The 22,672-nt window shown below is 38.9% G+C and overlaps 2 protein-coding genes across 4 annotated transcripts in view; both read left to right on the top strand.

Annotated features, from left to right (window-relative positions):
* Positions 1 to 1,260, top strand: part of prmt3 (protein arginine methyltransferase 3) — a 34,940-nt gene extending 33,680 nt beyond the window's left edge. For both annotated transcript variants that reach the window (XM_027011155.3, XM_035526384.2), the window contains exon 16: positions 652 to 1,260. In XM_027011155.3, the coding sequence (XP_026866956.3) occupies positions 652 to 761 (110 nt within the window). In that variant the 3' untranslated portion in view covers positions 762 to 1,260. The remainder of the gene's footprint in view (positions 1 to 651) is intronic.
* Positions 1,261 to 3,426: 2,166 nt separating this feature from the next.
* Positions 3,427 to 21,845, top strand: slc6a5 (solute carrier family 6 member 5). Of its 2 annotated transcripts, none has more exons than XM_027011154.3 (16): positions 3,427 to 3,504; positions 4,518 to 4,985; positions 6,073 to 6,220; positions 6,742 to 6,873; positions 7,063 to 7,245; positions 8,279 to 8,426; positions 8,638 to 8,770; positions 9,358 to 9,492; positions 10,057 to 10,160; positions 10,328 to 10,452; positions 10,712 to 10,824; positions 11,886 to 12,017; positions 15,151 to 15,250; positions 16,641 to 16,741; positions 17,262 to 17,429; positions 17,843 to 21,845. In XM_027011154.3, the coding sequence occupies exons 1-16, from the start codon at positions 3,502 to 3,504 to the stop codon at positions 17,999 to 18,001; spliced, it is 2,352 nt and encodes a 783-aa protein (XP_026866955.2). In that variant the 5' UTR covers positions 3,427 to 3,501; the 3' UTR covers positions 18,002 to 21,845. The 2 variants fall into 2 exon arrangements, with proteins under 2 accessions (XP_026866955.2, XP_035382267.1); XM_035526374.2 differs by lacking the exon at positions 3,427 to 3,504 and adding an exon at positions 4,230 to 4,307.
* Positions 21,846 to 22,672: the final 827 nt, after the last annotated feature.

Raw genomic sequence — 22,672 nt, 5'->3', positions numbered from 1 at the left:
AACCCTCAGTTAGTAACGGAGGTGGCTAGTCAAGTGCTGAAGCAAAAAAGAAGAAAAAAAAGGGACCCTCTGAGGGATCCATGCTGTTGATAAAAGCTGTCTTTTATCTGTCTGTCTGGCTTCTGCTCAGTGAAGAGAGAATGTGCCTCCACAGCCATCACATGGTAGTAGATCCTGGAGTGTGTTTCTCCTCTCCAGCACTACAACATGGGAGAAGAACAGGCACATGGCTTGTTTGCCAAATGGTTAAACATTTATTTATCTCCAGCAGTGGAACATGAAGTTAATCAAAGTGATTATCTGCTGTGATGGTCGCCGTTGTCTTCTGGCCTTATCTGTGAAGCATGGTGCAAACACTACACTTGCCTGAGCTGATCCTTCTCTGCCATCTGGAGCCCACAAGCACCGCCTGGTTCCTTCCAGCAGTCTGAGCCAAAAAACGTTTTGCTGGCTTGATGTGTTCCGTATTTGACGCTTCATGATCTCATGCTGACACTGTTTGATGATGTTCTCAGTATTGCAGGTCTGCCTGTCTTGGCCACTCAAAAACAAAGTTGGCTCTGTCCTTAAAAGAATGCCAGGATTTGTTTAACCTTTAACAATCTTTGTACTGCTCACTCATTTCATCTCTTTCTTCATTTCTGTATCCAGGTGAAGACCTGCCAGGCCAAATCTCCATTCGTAAGAACAAGAAGGACCCTAGAGCACTGCTGGTTACTCTGACCCTTGATGACCAAAGGCAGACATACAGCATCCAATGAAGGTTGCTAGTTCAGGTTTTGCAATGCTGCTGTTGATCACCAGTCCAGACCTCACAAAAGTCAAACTCCAGTACTGCAGAAGATCGTTGTCTTCCAGAAGACTTGGTGCAATCTTTAGACTAATCATGTATTATGGGGGACACTGGATTGACATCATTCCTTATAAACTGATCTAGTGACACATTTCTATAGCTAAGCCCAGCACTAAAAGACTCAATTTGGCAGTTTATGGCACATGGCAAAAGGATGAGTTAAACGTTGCTGAAGCCCACGCCTGTAAATGTTAGGACTTCTGTGGTCCCTATACCCCCATCTGTTTTTAAAGCAAGCAGCCAGTCAGCTCTTAAAAGTGCTGACAATAGATTTGTGTGAGCATGCGGTGGTGAAGCTACAAGGGTCTAAAACGCATTATGAGTCATATTTTTATGAAAGTAGTTGATGGTGGTGCTGGCTGTGAAATTTTGTTTTGCTTAATAAAGGCTTCTGGGACTCTTTTAAACGTGTGGCCTGCTCTGTTCCAAATCGTGTTGAAGTTTCTTATTTGCAAGTTGTTACATTTGTTTTCACATCCGTTTCATTGCACTTCTTTAAACTTTAGCTCTTTTACTAAGTGGCCAATAAATCCCGCTTAATTTTCTAATTCATTTAAACAGGTTGCTAAGTAGCAGGCATTGTCCTAAAAGCACAAAAGCTTTGTGTTATGGCTTGTTTGTGCTTTGAGGAGGTGTACTTAACATTCCGCAAGCAGTGCGCTGATGTCGTGACCCGTGAGCGGATCTCGTTCGTGTTCAGTAGGCTGTCTCTTATCGCGTACTCGTGATGAAAGAAAGAATGCTTAACGATGAATTAATTATTGGCCTACTCTGTAATTAATGACCAGCTGATCACTGCGACTATTATCTCGGGTCAAGGAGGACTGACGCCCCTAATAGGCACGTTTTTTTATCCACAAGCTTCTGCAATTCTTCTGCGATAACGGCAGTGATTTATTTATTTTTTTTGTGATGGTGACATGGCGACATCTATCTATCTATCTATCTATCTATCTATCTATCTATCTATCTATCTATCTATCTATCTATCTATCTATCTATCTATCTATCTATCTATCTATCTATCTATCTATCTATCTATCTATCTATCTATCTATCTATGTGTGTGTGTGTTTATCAGATATTGAAATGAAAACCAGTGATGTTTGTTTTGAATGTCTTAATTTGCGTCTTGTTTGTCTGGATCCCTTATGACCGTTTAAGACTACTCAAGCGATTTTCTTTGTAGATTCTCTCCTGCCTCCGTCCCCTCGCTTGTCGTGCCTTTTGCTTTGCCGTGCAGTAAAGGAAACGTGTGAAGGTGACGAAAGGATAGAGGAGCAGAAATCAATTACAATTATTCTCTGTTGACAAAGTAATTAAACCCGGAGTGTGCAGCTAATCCAGAGGCAGAGAGCCTTATCGCTGGACGGCCGCAGATTTATGATCGTCGCCGCAGCAGGATGCATGCCGCGTGATTATCATTCGTTAATAGGCAACGCAGCACGCGACATGCGAATACCCGTAAAGGCAAAGAAGGCGGGCGCTAGGCCGGAATGACACGCACAAAAAGTTACTTTGTTTTACTGATTGTCACGTAAACGACAGTCATACCCCAAAAAGTAAGGCACAATTTACTTAAAAACATGAATAATGCGCAATGCAGCGGTTGTAAAGAACAGTTCTTAATCTGGACCCCCAGGAAAATGGGAGTGTCTCTGATAGTACGGTTTTACTGGACCTAAAAATAGAACAGTGCTTCTTTTACCTCCTGCGTAAAAGTTCAACAAATGAGTAGCTTGAGTCACGAAAACCTCGCCCACTTTTGATCAATCTATGACTCAGTGACGCACGTGTGAACGTAAGATGTAGCCTATGTGCGCACACTAGGATGCTTAAATGTCTTTGTAAGGTATTATTCTATTCATGAGTTACTGTATTGGCCCATTAGACAGAAAAGGAATTATATATATTTGTGTGTATGTTTTATCTGGAGGATATTAAAAAGAACAAACATGCCCTAATGTCCCTACACGTCTGAAGATAAACAAACGTGTAAAAATTATACGTCTGTTATTTTATAAGCGTTTTGTCTTCTGCTCTATAAACCGTATTTCCTTGGATCAATATGGTGATGCTATACTCAACTATAACGTGAATGTAAATAGGAAGATGATAAAACTGACTGTTTTGGAATATAAACCTTTGAAAGTAAACTGAGTTCATAATAATGATAATAACAGTAATAGTAGTAGTACTAGTAGTAGTAGTAGTTGTTGTTGTTGTAGAACTATAAATTAACTTTACATTTTGCAACATATCGAAATGAGTTTTGTCCACATACTGATACCTGCAAAGCCTCTTGTTAAGAACGTCAGATCAGTGTCTATATACAGTGCCGCGGGGAAAGTTTATTAATCAGTGGCGAATAAGTTTGTTCCAATACGCAGGCTCACGCTGCCGTGTGACACAAGCCCACGTCTTTCCTGGTTGCCCCTTTAAAAATCAGAATTCCAGGCCAATGATTTATCAACTCCTATTATCAAGAAAATGTCACGCGAAGGGCACCTTGCAATGCACTGACGCAAACCCCGAGCTTTCTCACGGAGATATAGAAAGCACTTTGCACAACCAAATTCAGTCTGCCTGCTGTCTCTCCAGCTGTTTTTTTTTCCTGTCGATCACTTGCATTTGTTGACTGTGCACTAATGGTGAGTAAAGCACATGAATTATATTTTCTGTTTCGTCTGGTTCTGCTCTGAACTCATGTTTATTGTTTTAGTGTATATCTTTTCACTTTCACTGGAAAATACATCAGCGGTTTGAATCGGTACTCCTGAGAAAGCAGGTTATGATGCTGTCCATGGTCCTGAAACTTTGCTGCATATTTTTGGTTTCACTGTTTATAGAAGTTAGTTTTAATTTTGTTTTCCTTTTAAGAAAATACATTCTATTGTTTTTATTCATATAGCCATGTTACATACACAACTGCAATGTTATCCTTCTCGCTTTTTTAACGTTTATGCTTTTATTTCCAAATATTTTAAAGGATGTTAATTCAGTGTCAAAGCAATCTTTGTGGTCTTAGTATTCAAGAGTTATTTTTTTCAGCCTTGGGGATAATAATAGTTATCCCATTCCGTTTTAACGTATTGACGATTTAGTCTGAGTTCTCTCCTCCTGTGTCGTAATTGTTGCCGTATGTTACTCGTCTTCACCGGGCTTTTCTTGGCGCACTAATACCAGGACTGGTGCCTGCCGCGGGGTAAAGAGGCTCTGCCGAATCCGGCAGCTTGTCTATTGCCCATAAAATCAGGGGATGTGCCGCGTTGAATGACACGGGGAAATGGGGCGTAAAATTAAAGAATCTTTCTCTAATGGTAAAAGCGAGAACCAAACTGCGACCGTTCGTGAGCTGAAAATCAAAGAAGCGAAGCAAACATGTTGGAAAAAGATCTAAAATACCACAGAAAACTCGTTTCGAAGATGCAGCTCGCATCTCGTGTAATTATTGGTGAGTTATTTTTATGGTACATGTTAATTTTACAAGATGTTGGACCCCGCTGCGGCTGTAAAGCAAATAGCTTTAACGAAAAAAAAAATCAGCGGTTGATGTAACAGTGGTTATTTCATTTGATGTTCCGCTAATGACGTTTGGATGTGGTAGGTGTGTGCCTTTATGCATTATAATTAATGTAACTAACACTTAGATCTAACCTTACAGGATTTTTCTAACCAGAGAGAGATGTTCAAACAGCCCGCGAACAGTCCCGCTGGCTTTAATCCGCCGCAGCTGCCCGAGGGAGCGGTTGGAGTTACAACTAGTAAACCTGAGAGTGGTCAGAGCCTACCTCCCGATCCGCAGCCTTTGAACGAGCGGAAAACTTTCTGTCCAACGGAAAACAAATCTAGCGACATGGAAACCAATAAAGCCTATGGGACGTTTAAAAACACGGCACCTGCCCCGGTACCCGTTCCTGCATCCGTTAATTCTGTCCTCCGCAAGGATTCCTCTGGTACAGTTCCACCCCAAAAGGATAAAGCCATTTCAGGCGCGTTGCCTAATCAAGGGGCCCTAAGGACCGCGACGGAGCAAAATAACGCCACCGGCAACTGGACGTCCATGAGCCAGACCACCATTATATTGGGCACAGATGGCAATACGTCTGTTCTGCCTGGCATCTTGAACGCGGTAAGTGGTATCAAATGAACGTTTCAATTCAAAAAAGAGTTAGCCAATCACCTTTGGAAGAGGCGAATATTGAGCAAGAACAAAGCCGCGTGGGTCACTTGAGATGTAACTACTCGACATCTGTCCTGTGTTTCTATTCTTAGTTTGTGGCACTTGATCTGAGTTGATACATAAGAAGAGGCAGACTTTTGTCTATATGTAATCATAAGGGGCGATCAGAAAAAGATATCAGAATGTTTGTTGAATTTAGACACATATTTTAGAATATAGGCCCAGTACTGCTTTTTGTAAATCATGAAATTGTTTCTTGATGACTGGAGACGACATTGTAAGATAAAGTGTCTCTGACTCGCAAGATTAACTGTACAGAGGTTAGTGTGCTGCATCAGTGAATGATTGTGATTGCTTGTGACACAGTAATTACAACTGTCTTCTCAGCGAGCACGCGTGCACGAAAGCTCGCTGTACCGTTGTACACACGAAAACAATTACAATGAACTGACTAGTTAATTTATATGTGTGTACTTCCTGTAGGCCTATTGTTTTACCTATTGTTTTGTTATTTAAATAATGTTTCAATACATACATTAAAAAAAGTATGCAGGCTACAAGAGCTATAATCTACACGGAATGAGAATTTGAGGTCTTTTGCGCCTCTGTTTTAAACATTGTATTAGTCAAACTCGGGGTCTCCCGAGATTCGCTACCGTTAGCTGTTGAGGCGGCAGGATAATGTGTTACATAAGGATGCGTATTCTGTCCACTGTACAAGTCCCATAGGGGTACTTCATCCCAAATCAAGAGCGGCCACTCGCTTTCTGAGTGCTATCGTAACACCACTTTGTTAGAACAAAGAAAACTGTCACTTTTCCTACATTAATTTGGCACCGCTGGTATGCATATGTAATTTTGTAATTTGATTTATAAACGGTTGGCATTGTGTACTCTGCTGTAAAATTGTTTTATACATGGCAAATGTATTGAACAGCTGCAGTAGCCCTAGTGCTATTTTGCCGTCAGACAGGTGATGTGGGATTGATCCAGTTCCGAAGAGTACTGTAACACTGTAAAGAACTGTTCCTTCTAGGGTGACGATGATGACGCCGGAGGAGACGAAAATAAGGCACGTGGAAACTGGTCGAACAAGCTGGATTTTATTCTGTCTATGGTTGGCTATGCGGTGGGGTTAGGAAACGTTTGGAGATTTCCTTATCTTGCCTTCCAAAATGGAGGAGGTGAGGAGGGGTATCACTAATTTTTGTTATTGTATGTACCCCAAATAATCAACGTAATCTGCAAAAAAACTCAATGAATTTCTCGTTTTTCACTTTATATATAGTTCGTTTTTCCTCATATATCTAAACTGTATATATGGTGTAAGTGGCGAATTTCACGATCGTTCATATTATTATTATTATTATTATTATTATTATTATTATTATTATTATTATTATTACAACATTAAAATAATAATAATTACGCCTACGATTTTTAAATTATTATTTATTATAAATGGTTATTTAACTCTATAAACGATACATTTTGTTCTACGATTTTAACCAAACCATGTCCACATCGCAAAATAAACAAATAAATAAATACATAAATCAAAGTTTCTAAGTTATAGACTTTGAATAGCAAACACGTGTGTCCTTCATGGGTTTCAATGATACCAGATACGTAAGTGCGCCAAAGTTTTTTAAGAGTATCAAAGTTTACGCTGATGACTAATTGTGGCGCCGTCTTTCCTGTGTAGGTGCTTTTTTGATACCTTACCTGATCATGTTAGGCCTTGCTGGAATACCTATATTTTTAATGGAAGTCTCACTGGGTCAGTTCGCCAGCCAGGGCCCTGTCTCTGTTTGGAAGGCTATTCCGGCCTTGCAAGGTAAACTGCGCTCAGCCCACATGGTGTAAAGGGTTTAACTTTTTTGTTAGTTACATTACATTAATACTAAATTATCTTACGAGTAGTGTACTTTTTATTATTATGCATTTCCTGTTGTGTTAATAGTAAACGGCCATGTACGTGTTTAAGAATAATGCATATTATTTCGTCTTATTTATTTTATTTTAGGTTGCGGGATTGCCATGTTGATAATATCTGTCTTGATAGCCATATACTATAATATAATTATGTGCTGGACACTATACTACCTGTTCGCTTCGTTCGCTTCGTTGAAGGGCTTACTGCCATGGACTTACTGTAGAAATGAGTGGAACACGATTGAGTGCAAAGACAAAGACATGCTGCGCTTAGGTAAGGATTCTTTGCCTACCCTCCTCCTTCAGTGTCTTTACAGCCCTTTACAGCCACCCCCCTCAACTAATACGCAATGCGCAACGTGCCCTCCACCTTCCCAACTAAGCACACGCTCTGGAATAAAAGATTTAGGCTGCACCTTGTGTCCGAAAAACTCTCCCACTTCATTGTGTTAGGGGATTTGAGTCACTTGTTTCTAATGATATGAATTACTATATGTAGTTATTTAATAGGTACAATTTAACATTTGATTTTTATTTTTTTTAAACTATTAATATTTCTTTTGTATACCCCGCTAAAATCCTGTCCTTAAAAGTGGCTGAAAATAGTGGTGGTGTACGTTAAACTGAGTATTAAGATATAGCATTTGTTTTATATTTTTTGTTACATTTTTTAGAGTAAGGCGTTTTGGTCTACTTATCAACGGAATCTTTGAGATGGAAAAATGTATGGGCTAGGACAAGCGTATTTGTTATAAAAATTATTGTATCAGGCTTTAGTTTATTTTGTTGGTGTTAACGAAATGACGTTTAGATCTGTTTTGTTTTTGTGGATGATTTTATACTGATAAGTGTTGAAAATACTTTTAAACACGCTGTATAACGCTGGTTATTCGACGAAATACTTTTAGTAAATTCAGCAGAAAAAAACTGCTTGCTTGACAAATTTACTGTAAAGGCATTGCTGCAGTGCCGCAGTACGATGTCGCGCCCTCCAGTGGCCAGCATGTGTAGTGCTACGGAATCTTAGAATGTGAAACAAATGCGGCAAAAGACTTTCTTAACTAATTTAAGACTGAGATGATCAGAATATTATGTACATTTTTGATTGGTGTGTGTCTTGGTAAATAATGAAGCAAACGGACACGTGACACATAATTCAAAGCTAGCACAGGAGCTCCTTTTTACACCAGTAACTATTTCCGTAGGCTGCAATATTCCTATTATGTCTTCAGAGTCATCTGCTTTATGTTACTGTATGTAAATGTGTATTTGTTGGTTCTTATAGACATACTTTTCCTCTGAAACAGATTCGTGTATTATCCGAGATAGAAACCTTACTTCCATTAAGAACACCACATTCTGTTTGTCTGCAAATGCGGTTGGAAATTTAAGCAAGCTGCTAAATGTTACAGCAGACAACAGAACCTATGTCAGCCCCAGTGAGGAGTATTTCAAGTGAGTGTTTGTTAAGCATTTGTTTTGTATCAGAAAAGTAAAATCTCCTGAGTACGTTTTCATAGGAGAGAATGTTGTTAAAATAAGTTGCTTAAAATAACCCATCTGAACTAAATCTTGATCAATTTTCATGAGCTATGCTGGTTTGATACAGTTTTCTGGAAAGTGGCATTTCTGTGTGATGCGGACCATTCCCTTTCTCTTTTATTAGATATAATGTATTGCACATTTCCAAGGGGATTGAGTACCCGGGCGACATTCGCTGGCCTTTGGCTGGTTGCCTCTTTCTGGCATGGCTTATCGTCTACGCCTCTTTAGCTAAAGGGATCAAGTCATCAGGCAAGGTAAAGAAGGCTCGGTAACTAATTGGCTTCTCTGAAGTCAGACTGCATTACCGTGAGAACAGCGCTGCGCTTGCTTTGGAACTGTAAGGCTAATTCTAAAGGATCTGTTGCCCTCTTGTGACGCCCTCCTGTCCTTACAACCTCTTCCAGCGGATGGATTAATTCGCTAAATACACAAGGTAGCCCTAAAAATGCTTTGACGATATAATTAGATTATAATAAGTGCTTGGCATAGAAAAAGATACTCAGTGGAGCTATTTAAGAAGTATTTAGTATATAGTATATTTTAAATCTAGTGAGACATTAGATTCAGCAGCAAAGAAAACAAAATCAGATTTGTCAGTATAACAGTTCTGTTGAAACTGTCAGTAATCATGTCAGTATTCTGGAATACATAGTGTGTTTCAGTCAGGCACAGTGCGAGAGCGATACAAAACCTGGTACACTACCAGGAGGGACTGGTCTGGGCTTAGGATAGAAGAACATCTCACCATAGGCTATATATCAGGTCATAGAATGGTTTGGTGCTGTTTGGATCTACTTGCCTGCTAAGCATCTTGCCAAATGTGGCTTTGGTTTGTGCATAGGTGGTTTACTTCACTGCCACCTTTCCCTACGTAGTCCTGGTCATCCTTCTGATCCGGGGCGTCACGCTGCCTGGTGCTTCATCCGGCATCCTCTACTTCATCACACCCAAATGGGAGAAACTCAGTGATGCCAAAGTAAGGACAAACCCATGTGACTCATGTCTGGTTACCAAGACCAATGTGACCCATGTCTGGTTACCAAGACCCATGTGAACTATGTCTGGTTACCAAGACCCATGTGACCCATGTCTGCTTACCAAGACCCATGTGAACCATGTCTGGTTACCAAGACCCATGTGAACCATGTCTGGTTACCAAGACCCATGTGAACCATGTCTGGTTACAAAGACCAATGTGACCCATGTCTGGTTACTAAGACCCATGTGAACCATGTCTGGTAACCAAGACCCATATGTGGTTACCAAGCAGTGGTCAATGGTCAATGATAAAATGATCATTTTAAATGAATAGGGTAGCTCTTTATTGTATTAAATTGTATTTATGCTATTGTATTAAATTAGAATGAATAATTAATCCTACTGTAAATATTTTTATCCCTATATTAACTCTCTCTCTCCTTCTCTCTCTGTTTACATTTCCCCTCTCTCTCTCTCTCTCTCTCTCTCTCTCTCTCTCTCTCTCTATATATATATATATATATATATATATATATATATATATATATATATATATATATAGGTATGGAAGGATGCAGCTACTCAGATTTTTTTCTCCTTGTCAGCTGCATGGGGTGGTCTTATAACCCTTTCCTCCTATAATAAGTTCCATAATAACTGTTACAGGTAAGATGCAATGTATAGTACAGCTGTACCTTGTTATTCCATGTATATGAAAGATAATATTTGCTCTGAAGAAAGGCTGTGCAAATGTTCATTTAAGTCTGTAATTTTAATGGTTATCTCTGGATCTCACCCATAAAAGTCTCTCCCGCTTTGCATCTCCTCTTCAGGGACACCATTATAGTGACGTGTACAAACAGTGCAACCAGTATCTTTGCTGGGTTTGTAATTTTTTCAGTCATCGGCTTCATGGCTCATGAGCTCAAGGTACCCATTGAGAGTGTGGCAGATGAAGGTATGTCACTTAACCACAGTACTTGTCTAGTAGAGACTACAACTACCCTAATTAATTAATTAACTTAATAATTTAGATAATGGAAGTTTTTCCCCCTAATTGAAATAATAGTTTTTTTAGTCTCCTAATTTTGCAGTTTACAAAGCTCAATAAAGGCCACTTAAATCAGATGTCTTAAAGACATGCATCATATGCCTTATATGTAATTCTGGTATTTGATTGTACATTGTGAGTGGTGTGTTTGTGTGTGTGTATACAGGGCCAGGTATAGCATTCGTCGTGTACCCCGAAGCCCTCACCAGATTGCCTGTGTCTCCGTTCTGGGCAATCATCTTCTTCCTCATGCTCCTCACACTGGGGCTGGATACCATGGTATTTAACACCACACTAACTACTAACAAAATGGTACGGTGTGTATGTGTGTGTGTGTGTGTGTGTGTGTGTGTGTGTGTGTATGTGTGTGTTTATCTGAGTTCATCATATCCTTCCAACCTCAACATATAACTGAGCTTTTAAAACTGATGATAATGTTGTCAAGAATGAGAAGAAGCTGTGAGTGCCCAATTAGCACAACAAAAACAATATGATAACGTCATTAGTATTAGTTCATTAGCTGTCACACAAAGTCCTGTAAATTCTGTTCTGGCATGGTGTGGAACAGATTTAAATGAGAAACATTTGATTTTATCTTTCCTTCCAGCACCTGCTTCCTGACTGTTCTGTAACAGGTGTTAATTATACTCAGTAAAAGGAAAGATCTTTACATAATGAGCTGCATGAACACCTGTGATTCCACTCCACTGTTGGAGCAGGGCAAGACAGTGGGCGAGTCATGTTTACTGTTTGAGCTGTTCACTTTTGTTTTTCTGTAGGTGTGTGTGTGCGAGAACATGTGCGTATGTGCGTGCGCGTGGGCGTTCTATATGCTGTATGTTGTGGAGTGCATTAGTCACACTCATTTTGCAGCTTACATCATCTCAATGTTATTTGGTTAGGTTTCTTATAGCAGAGGTTGCAGGAGAGGTGAGCATAAAGGAACTGGGTCATAGTGCTATCCTTTAACATTCCAATGTGTTCATATATGCTTGTCAGTTTTTTTTTACCACTCTACCATCTTGTGACCCTGTTGATAATGTGAAAGTATGCTAAACACTCCCTTGTGCTTGTATGCTCATGCTGTATGCTCATCATACCTGAATCTCACTTTGCAGCAAATATCGTGACTTTGTTATATATCTCTCTCAGTTTCTAAGAATTATTTTACAGGTTTATATAGAGGAAGGTGATCAGCATTGTGAATGTTTTCACTGGCAGAATATAGGATGACTCTAGATGCTGATTCCTTTTCTTCTTTCCCATTTTACATTTTGAGAATCACTAACCTCCCATACACTCTGTGAACCTATTTATATATCAGCTCTCTATCTCTGCAGTTCGCCACCATCGAGACCATAGTGACGTCTGTGTCAGATGAGTTCCCCAAGTACCTGCGCAGACACAAGACTGTCTTCACGTTGGTCTGCTGCTTAGCCTTCTACGTGCTGGGTTTTCCCATGATTACAGAGGTTTGCCATTCAGCCGTGCAGTCAACCACCCCTCCATAGCCCTACTGCCTGAGCATGGCATGTGTTAGACCTGGGCGAATAGAAACTCTATGGCATGCCACTCACTCACACACTCCATGTATTACTGATCAGCGTGGGCTTTCTAGACTGGCCAGACAGACTTTCATTTCCTTGATATGTTTGATATGTTTCATGTGAAATAAATGACACCGTAAACAGAAATTCTCCTTAGAAAATCTCTTTAGTCTATAAAACTAGGCGGAGTCTGCACTCGAAAAAGCACTGCTAAATTAGATTCCTCAGTCAAACAGAAGGAGTCATACGGCTGACTCTCCATAGTTCCTTCCTGACCAAACAAACAAACTGAAATCCCACTGGAACCTGTGGGACACATTATCGTTGTAAGATGGGTTGTGATCCTCTTGTATTGTGTTCACTGTTATTATGTTTAACCTCCTTAGAACTTGCCTATTCATTTGTTTCTGCTGTAGTAGAAATGTTGTTTATGTATTTCTCATTTTATACATTTCACTTAGCCTTTAAGTCCTGCTTTACTGTATACAGGATTTCTTGGGCTTTTCACTGAATGTAGGGTGGAGTGCCTCTTCCTTTCTGCACAAAACTTGCTTCTACAGCAATGAGCACATTTAATGAAAGGGGAAAGAGCAGATCAAATACTAGCTAATTCCTGATTTTTTACTACAACATATACTTTTTATGGTGAATTATGTAGTGAGGCCTGAGAGCAGTTTAATGTTTTGTGAGCTGAACTAATGTCCCATTATGAATTTCCTCTCTAATGGACATCACAATGATTTTAACATCTTTTACTTTCACTAGTGTTATAGGTGGAAGGAAAAAATCAGAAGAACTTTAGTACAAAATAAAAGAAAGCGATTCAGAGTTAGATTTAACAGATGAAGGAATTGCTCAGAATGCGTTTGAACCTGTTCAAGATGAGGTGCAGAATTCTGATGAACAGGCAGATGCTTCTTTATGTGGTTTGATGAGCTGACACAGACAAATAGGAAATGTGTTTCACTCTGTAGACCAGGACTGACATGTACATTTAGTCTCAGGATGACCATAAATAAGGTTTATTTCCATTGAAAAGTTTTTAAAGATGTCTTCAAATCTTTCAAGTATTCTTCTTCTTCTTCTTCTTCTTCTTCTTCTTCTTCTTCTTCTTCTTCTTCTTCTTCTTCTTCTTCTTCACTCTATTCTTTGGTTTATTAGTTCTCTTTGCTATTCCAGAAACAAGATGTCTTACTGCCCCCCCCCAAAAAAAACAACCCCAACTTAACAGTGCCAATTATAAGCAACGAAATGACAACTGATAGGTTCTTCAAGCTGAGGAACTCACTGAAATTTGTTAATGACCTGCATATAAAAGAGGTAATAAGGAAGACAGACACTCTTTGGAAAGTCAGGCCATTCCTTGAAAGAGAGAAGTAAGGCTGTAATTAGTTTCCCAAAACCAGAAAAGCTCTGCATCGGTGAGCTAATCATTCCTTTCTTGGGTGGGTGTCCAGTCAGGCAGTTTGTTCCAGGCAAGCCATACTCTCCTGGCTTTTTGAAGGTATTTGTCCTTGCCTCTCCAGCTGGTATGATGCTGGACTTTGAAGTCTACCGGGGGAGCAATATATTTGATGGTAAAACACTGGGCATTACAGCAGCAGCACTCCTATGTATGGTCGAATCTGTACCCACAGGAAGCCCATTTGTCTTCAATCAGTACTTCATATCAGTCAGCATCGAAGAAGCTTTGCTGTAAAAGGGTCTAATATCAAGTCAAGCTAGATGAAAACCAGGGAGCCAAAGGCATGTCAGCCATGTAAAATGACTGCAGTAAGAATGGAAAGGAACATCATTGATGGTGGTTAGAAGGAGTCCTAACATGGCTAACAGGAAATGGTGCGATAACAAGCCAGTGGTAATGATCTCAACCATGCATGGATGTCAGAAGATACCTATATCAGGTGGTCCAGCAAAGACAAAAGCACATGTCCAGATGGGAAGACTGGCAGTCCACTAAGAATGCAAAGACAACATATCTGTGGTGGATTTATGTGATGGAATCCTGAGCTTTTATAGAAAAGACTGAAACATGTCCCACATGCTGTGTGATAGGCCATTACTTTGATGCCAGCATAATAAACTCCTGGATCCAGTACAAACTTGACAGCAAAGTCATAAACTCATCTGCAAAAAGGACTTCAAAACTGCACCTGGCAGAAGAGACAGCGAATAATCCAGAACCTGACAACAGTACAGCTGAGGAGAGTGAAGAAGAACATGGAAGACCAAAGGCACGTATGGATTCCACAAGCAGAGTAATTTATGTGGAAATGTGGAGCCTTGCACATGCCAGTGAATGTGGGATTGCAAGCATGCAGAAAGATGGAGGAATAGGGGCTGTAAAACCATGATATACACGAGCTGCATCAAATACACAACGTTTCCTGGATTATTAAATGTAAAACTCAAGAAGCGTGTTTCAGTTTTTCAGACTTTAGTCATTCTGAGTATATCAAGTAATACTGCTAAAAATATTCAAAAACAATAGAATAGAAAAAAATTATTCCAAAAATCACATAGTAACAGAAATAAAAGAAAAATACATTATCAGTTAAATAGAAAACAATCTATAACAACCTCACAACCAGAAAATAAGTAAAGCAAAAATAAATGCCAACATAAACGCTAAATTGTAATTATTCTACTCAGAACATTCAGCAAATTAGAATGAGAAGATCTTTCCCCCCTTTCTTTCTACAGAGGGCCTGCTGTGGCCTGCTGTATACTCTTGTTCCACAGTGCTGTGTCCCTAAGAGGGTTCAAAAGAAATCATAAGTAACACAGAGGCCTCGTTTAAAGTCAGGGCTGCATGACTTCATCTACAGATGAAGGAAGCATAATTCTTTACTGAATTGTGGTACATTTTTTTTATTGCTAACATAAATTTCTGTAAAGGATCAAATTCTACTTAGAAGTTTGTTCATGTTGATCATCAGATATGAATAATTACAATTTTTAAGTGATAGCCAGTGTGACAGAGAATATGACTGTGTGTGTTATGGGTGTGTGTATGGGAGTGTGTAAAACCATGCACATGTGTGTGTTTCATATATAGAGTGGCATGTACATGCTTCAGCTGGTTGATACCTATGCAGCCTCCTATTCTCTGGTCATCATAGCCATCTTTGAGCTGATTGGAGTCTCCTACATTTATGGTGAGTTTGTTAATACTACTGTTCATAATGACTTTTGTCTCTCTGAGTTGGACCAATTAGTCTTTAGTCAAGTTCTAACACACCTGTACCTTGTGCTTGAAAAGGTAATTTAGAGTGCTGACAATTTTATTTCATTAAATATTCTTTAAAAACTACAAATTATAGGTCCCACATTGTACACTTTTCATAACTATTTATGTGTATATATGAAGATAGGGTGATTGATGGTTATGTGTGAGTAGTATATTGATCAGCTATGTGGGAGTAGTATACTGATCAGCTATGGGTGATTAGTATACTGATCAGCTATATGGGAGTAGTCTAATCATCAGCTATGGGTGATTAGTATACTGATCAGCTATATGGGAGTAGTCTAATCATCAGCTATGGGTGATTAGTATACTGATCAGTTATATGGGAGTAGTATACTCATCAGCTATGGGTGAGTAGTATACTGATCAGCTATGGGTGAGTAGTATGCTCATCAGCTATGTGGGAGTAGTATACTCATCAGCTATGGGTGAGTAGTATACTGATCAGCTATGGGTGAGTAGTATGCTCATCAGCTATGTGGGAGTAGTATACTCATCAGCTATGGGTGAGTAGTATACTGATCAGCTATGGGTAAGTAGTATACTCATCAGCTTTGGCTTGCTGTTGCACCCCATCAGCATTTGAACTATTTGTCAGTGTAATACAAACATATTTTAGTCATATGTTGCCTTTGCTGGAGCTTGAGGCATCAGTTTTGCATTTGGACACTAGTCACAGATATAAAGAGGTGCAGGTGAAGGACTCTGAACTGACATGGGAAAAACCCCGTGTCTCTCCTTTTTTTTTCACGTAATCTTTCGCTTCTCTGACCACGTGACTTTAAATTTGTCCCTTTGGATAGTCTGTGAATATTTTCCTCTTTGGCCACTAGATGTCGGTTTTGTCATTCCATTTTTTTTTTTTTTTTTTTTTTTTTTTTGCAGACCATATACAAAAATTGTTCATAGGGATACATAATGATAAAATCAGCCAAATGATGAATTACACCGATCATATTAATAAATGATGAGATCAGCAAACAAGGTATGCAGTCATTTTAGGAATTATTTTTAAAAAGCTCATGAAAATGAATTGCTTATTGCAAAAAAAAAGGTGTCTCAGAACTTCGTATTCGACTCTTGGAGACAATGAAAGTAGTCTTTCCACTTCCTAATTGTAGTAAAGTAGAAACTGGTTGATTTTTTTAACCCAAATATCTACTCCTGTCTGCTGTATTATTGTATCTTTCTTCTATCATAATTTATTTTTCGTTTCTTTTTTCTTTGTGCAGCACTCAATCAATATTTCCCTCGCTTGTTCACTTTGCTTTGTCTCTCTTTTTTGCTCCACAATACAGGTCTGCAGAGATTCTGTGAGGACATCGAAATGATGATCGGTTTCCAGCCAAATAAGTTCTGGAGGGTGTGCTGGGCCTTTGTAACACCCACTATTCTTACAGTACGTCCAATCCATACGTAATGGGCTTTTCTGCTTTTCAGACCTCCTATATGAATTCTGCCCCTTACATCTTCATCTCTGTTCAAACCAGGACTGGAAATTGACTGCTAAGAATAACGTCTGCTTACCTGTAAAGAAATAATAAAAAAGAATAACTCAGTTTTCAGATTGAAAGAAAATTATCTGTCTAAACGTCACTGAATTGTTACAAAATCTTGCACCTGAAATATTCACTGGCAAGAAATCCCAGAGGTATGTATTCATGCACAGAGACAGATGCAGGCTTATGTAGCTGAGGCTATCCTTCTTGGGTGGATGCTAATGCTGGGAAAAAGCTCACTGACTTTCATGATACTCAGATCACTGTTATCACTCATAGATCAGACTCCAGGGGTCATCTTTACAAACAAAACCATGAAGACAAAGAGAAAAACCCAAGTTAATACTAATAGATTCCTCTTTTTTTCTGCTGCCCTCTATAACTTTTCTGTTTCTGCCTTATTTCTCCACTTTGATGTAGTTTATTCTGGCACTGAGTCTGTACCAATGGAGTGTGATGACCTATGAGGACTATACCTACCCCACATGGTCTATGGTGCTTGGTTGGCTCATGGTCATCTGCTCTGTAATCTGGATCCCCATAATGTTTGTCATAAAGATGCACCTGGCCCCAGGAACCATGATTGAGGTAGCGACCTTTTAGTACTTTTATTCATATTACTCCTTTACTACTTTTCAGACTGGCAGAATCACAAGCAGAATTTTCAGCACATTTCATTATAATGATTATGCGTTCCCTGGTAAGACAACTTTCTGTGATGTGATACTACAAAGGTTGTGTAACTGTTGAAATCATGTTGTGTTATGGTGTAACTAGAAAATAATTACATTAAATTACATTAAGCTCATGTGTACCGGAGCATGATTAAAGTGAGGATCAGTTGACATTTTGGATTATTATACAGTGAACTGGCTTTGCCATAAACTTCAGGAAAGAACCCTTAATGTAACTTGTCGAACCAGCTGAAATGGATCCTATAAAAACATATTTTCTCTTTGTCTCTTTTTGCCTCTGTCACATTACCCCCCACCCCTCTGCAGCGTCTGAAGCTAGTGTGCTCTCCCCAGCCTGACTGGGGTCCCTTCTTGATGAAGCACCGTGGTGAGCGCTACAAGAACATGATTGACCCACTGGGCACCAACTCTCTAGGTCTTAAACTTCCCCCCAAAGACTTCCAGCTCTCTGCCCAGTACCAGTAACTCTAGCCATACCCCACCCCCATCCCACCCCCTCTCCTCTACTGTTCTAAGTCCTTTGGAAATGAGGAAATGCCCCTTCCCATCCTTCTGCTTGGGTTTCTTCAATCTCTCTTTTATTCATTTTTCTTTCATTAGTCCCCTCCTTCTTCTTTCCAGTATGTTTTATTTTTTCTTGAGTAAAAACAAATGTCCTTAGTGTGTTTGGGGTGAGCAGAGAGGGGGTGCAGGTTCCACAGATTTGGAATTTTCTCATGCAGATGCTATATGGGAGTGCCATCAGTTGTGCAGTTCACAGACATATGAGTCTGATTTTAATTCTTTGACTATACTTTGACAATTTTTTTGACACTGACATTGTCCATGTGTTTTGAAGACGCGTGTGCGTCACCTAAATCTTCCGAATTGTAATTGCCATAAATGAGACAGATTGCCTTGCAGTGGGCAGTGAACTCTAATTGAAATTTGCAGCCCAGTTTCCGCTCTTTATATCCCTCCTCTTATATCTGTACTTTGTGCCTCTGACTTCCGCAGTTGATATAGAATTGCATAGACTAACTATCTGTTAAAACTTGTATTCCTATGTTACAGAAATCATACATCTCTGTAAGCTATGAGCTATTTTGCTGTTTTTCACTATCAATCTGTTCATTGATCTCAGAATTATATAAACTATTCAATACCCTTGTAGCTCAGAAGTACACATAGTGCAGAACAAAGTAGTATAGACACATTTCCCTCTTGAATAAAAACGTAAAAAGGCAGTTATGCAAAGCTGTAATGTTATCTTTTAGAATGCCATTTAATGGCCAGCTAGCGTTTATGTGTGAAAACGTATTAAGCATACTTAGAGTCTGCTTTTAACTATGTGTTGTGATCTTTGAAGACCCTTTGCTTATGCTTATATGTTATATGCAGATTTTAATAGGGTCCAAAGAAGGAAAGTCCCAGAACTATATCTATATATGTGTACATTGAGAGAGGTGTGTGGTATGTATGGTAAACATTCGTCTTGTTAGCTGTGAGGCTGTTACATTGATCTGTATATTTTAGAGAATGGTATTACGAACTGTGGTTAGTTATACTGTGTGCAAGTGTCCCTGCAATGTCTTAAACAGTCTCTAGCTTTAGCTTAGTAGATGGATTTCTGGAACCGTCTGAAAGATGTCTGGGGACCATTCTCTTTCTGTGAAGCTTTTTCTGTCTTTCATTGGTGTCTCTTCATGAAACAGGGTCTCAGGTAGACTCGAATGCATTGGCCTTATGTTTGTGGATATGGGTCCAGACTGGAGTGGCTCTGTGGGAACTTGAAATTGCTTTTGAACGTTTTCTGTAAATGAGATCTCAAGACATAGCAGCAACAAAAAAGGAAAACATCTCAGACTGATTATGAACCTTTTAAACTCTCCTCTCACACTCATAAGGCTTCCTGCAATAATAATGTGCTTTTGCTACTCTTTAACTGTGATATGCAGGTGCTCAGCGAGGTCTTAATGTTTTTCCTATTCAGCTGATAGGAAGACGAAACTTGGATTATTCATGCGCATGTTTCCCTTTAACACTTACTTAGATATGTATGAAGCCATGAAAAAGCATGAAATAATCTGAAACTTCCCATCTCCAATAACTCAGAGATTCTGAGGTTTGGTGACTAATCAGTGTTTAGCTTCAAGCAGCTTGGGGGAAAATTACATGTAGTAAAGTCACTAATCGAATGCTTGTGTTGGCAACCAATCACACCCTTCTTTGGTTGCATAGCCAATCAAAACCTCACTTTCATTCTAAGGCATTCAGAAAACTTACTGGTATATCACACAATTTAAAAGAGCATTCACCTCTGTGGTGGAAAAAGCAGATCTTGATTAAAAACGGCTATGTTTTGATTCATGGGCTGTCAAGTGCCACCAGCAATTCAATACGTGAAGGGCCCCAGTGAGTTAATAGAAGTTGGGAGGGATGCTCAGAAAGCGGTTCAGGGAGGTGTTGGAACGCTGAGATTTACGAGTTTGCCTGGACTCACTGCATGCCTTTTTCATAGCTGTGAAACGAAGTATGACTTGCAATCATCTCTTGCTAATAGTCTCTAAAAGTACAAAGCATTCAAAAAGGCGGTGTCAAAAAAAAAAAAATAAATTTAGCGCTTCAGTGTTTAGTACCACAAACAACAAAAAAAAGCTGTCTGTGCGCTGTGTGTGTGTGTGTGTATGTGTGAGTCTGTGTGTGCGTGTATATATGTGAGTAGCTAACTGCTTTCATTAATATTTAACCAGCCATCTAGTCATAGTCGATGGCAGCCAGGCCTACTGCTACTGAGATAGACAGTAGAATCTGAAAAAGAGCCTTTGTGCTCTATGTAGCCTATATAGTGCAAAAATGCCTTCTTTAAATGTTTGCCCTTCCCTCAGGAAAAAGGAGCAGATTTCTTAGGAAGCCCCTAGAGGCCCTAGGGATGAGTGCAACAGTTTCTTCATTTATTCATCCCTACTCAAGTATCCTAAGTACAACAGTTAAGACCCTAGCTGGAGTGAACTCATGGAGGACAGCAGCTGACCCAACAAAAGACTGTAGTGTTGGATTATAGGAGTTGTTTTTGCTGCCTTGTCCAGCGATGTTATATCTGGGTTCACTCTTGCCAGGTGTTGTGTCGCTGCATTTCTCTGTATTTGAAGTCTACTATTATAACCCAGTGACATACAGAAATAAGCGGTGATGAAAAATTAGTTGGCAGACTTGCATGAGCTGTTTGTGTTAGCTGTGTTATTTTGTCCACGTATGCTCTCTCCCTGTTTTCCTCTCTCCTCCTGTCGCCCTGCATGTGTTCCTCACCTCACAGCACAGGTTGAGTTTATTGTAGTCACAGAAGAGGAGCTTCTGTTTTTGTTTTCAGTGTAGATCTTTTTGAGTCACAGAAAAAAAAAGTAGCCTACTTTTTAAGGCCTACAGGACAACACTAGGCAGTAGGTAACCAAAGAAAGATGAAATGCAATGAAATGTTCTGAGAAAACTATTTAAAAAAAGAGATCTTTAATAAAAGGATATTTAAAAATAAATAAATGATCTACATATAAAATGTATTATAAAGGTATATTATAAAATATTATATATATATATATATGTCCCTTATGCATATGATAAATGAAAAATTGACTCTATTAATCTATGTTTTTAGGAGACAGAGATACTGCCACTCATGTTCCATTTAGTGGTCACTGATGTTTGCCAATATGTTAGTCCACATGTTCAGGTTACCTTTAGCCTTATAGATGTCCTCTGATAATAAACTATTGTATGTATTTCAAAATATCAATATAGAATAGCTTCTAGTCATATATATCCTATCTAATGTAATGTTTGTTGTGTCCTTCGGCACTTTATTGTGGACCTATCACTGCATAGGTAAAATTTATAATTACTTGGGTAATGTCATATATTTCTGTGTGTTTTAAATGAGGTAAATCTGCCTATGGATACAGATATGTACCTCCAACAGATCATGACATTCTTTGTTTAAAAATATGGTATGAATATATAATGAAAAAAAGATATATGTTTTGAATCCTATTCCAGAAAAATAATCATGTATGTGAAAATGCATTATTTATTTTAAATTTCATCCTTGAGGCCCTACCTCAGATTTTCTATTTATGTATAGAAATGCAATTGAAGTATCTTTGCCAATAATATAATAAAATCAAAATAATCATAAAATGTATAACCTATAAATAAAATAAATGTCAATGTTTCCAACTTCAAATGCATGCTGACTTTCTTTAGCTGTGATATATCATGCCACACAAACACAATTTAATCAATGACACCTGCTTATCACCCAAGTATTTACATGCTTTTGTTTATAATGATGATTGCTGTCTGCTATCTCTGGTTTTGAAAACCCTCTAGTGATGACTAGGTCCAGGGTTCATGTGGAAAATCTGCCAGCAGGGTTAGCTGATGCTTGCTGTGTGCTAACATATGCATGTAGTATATAATGACTATACCGAATTAACATATGCAACATGTTACATGAAATATTTAAAATAAAATGTTAACAAATACAAATTCCATAAAATTGGGCATGTATCTATGATTTTTTAAATTTGATGGCCACAAAGAGGCCTTACTCAACACAGAGGCACTAAGTATATTCACGCATAATTCTTTGTTCGGTGGGTTTATACACATTTATACATATTTCACCAGTCATACCTTGTTGACAGCCTGATGCAAGAAGCAGGACTCACTGTCTTATGTGCTGTGTAAATATGTACACTGCTCAGGATTATTAAGGGAACACTTAATCATCAAAGTGTAACACTAGGTAACTTAAACTTCAGGGATCTCAATCTGTCCAGTTAGGAAGCATCAGTAATTTTGAATCAATTTCACTGGCTTTGGTTCATATGAAAGTGACAATAGTTGCACTGGAGAGGCAGCAGCATGACAAAAGGGAATGGTTTTACAGGTTTTGTGTAATGTCATGCTCCCAAGCCCTTTGACTTTAGGCTAGCCTGTTCTTTGGCTGCTGTGGATCCAATGCGTTTGATGCTTTTGAACTGCAATAAAGTTGAACAAAAAGGAAGGCAAAGTCCAAGTTTATGCTCTATGCTATGGGGAAAGAAGCAGGCTATATGAGGCTACTTTTTACCTCATTCATGTTTACTTCTCCTAGCAACA

Source organism: Electrophorus electricus, chromosome 3 (genome assembly GCF_041902795.1).
Source record: "Electrophorus electricus isolate QZ-2024a chromosome 3, ASM4190279v1, whole genome shotgun sequence".
Classification (NCBI taxonomy): Eukaryota; Metazoa; Chordata; class Actinopteri; order Gymnotiformes; family Gymnotidae; genus Electrophorus; species Electrophorus electricus.
Note: the sequence above shows the minus strand (reverse complement) of the source record. Positions and strands in the feature narration are given on the sequence as shown.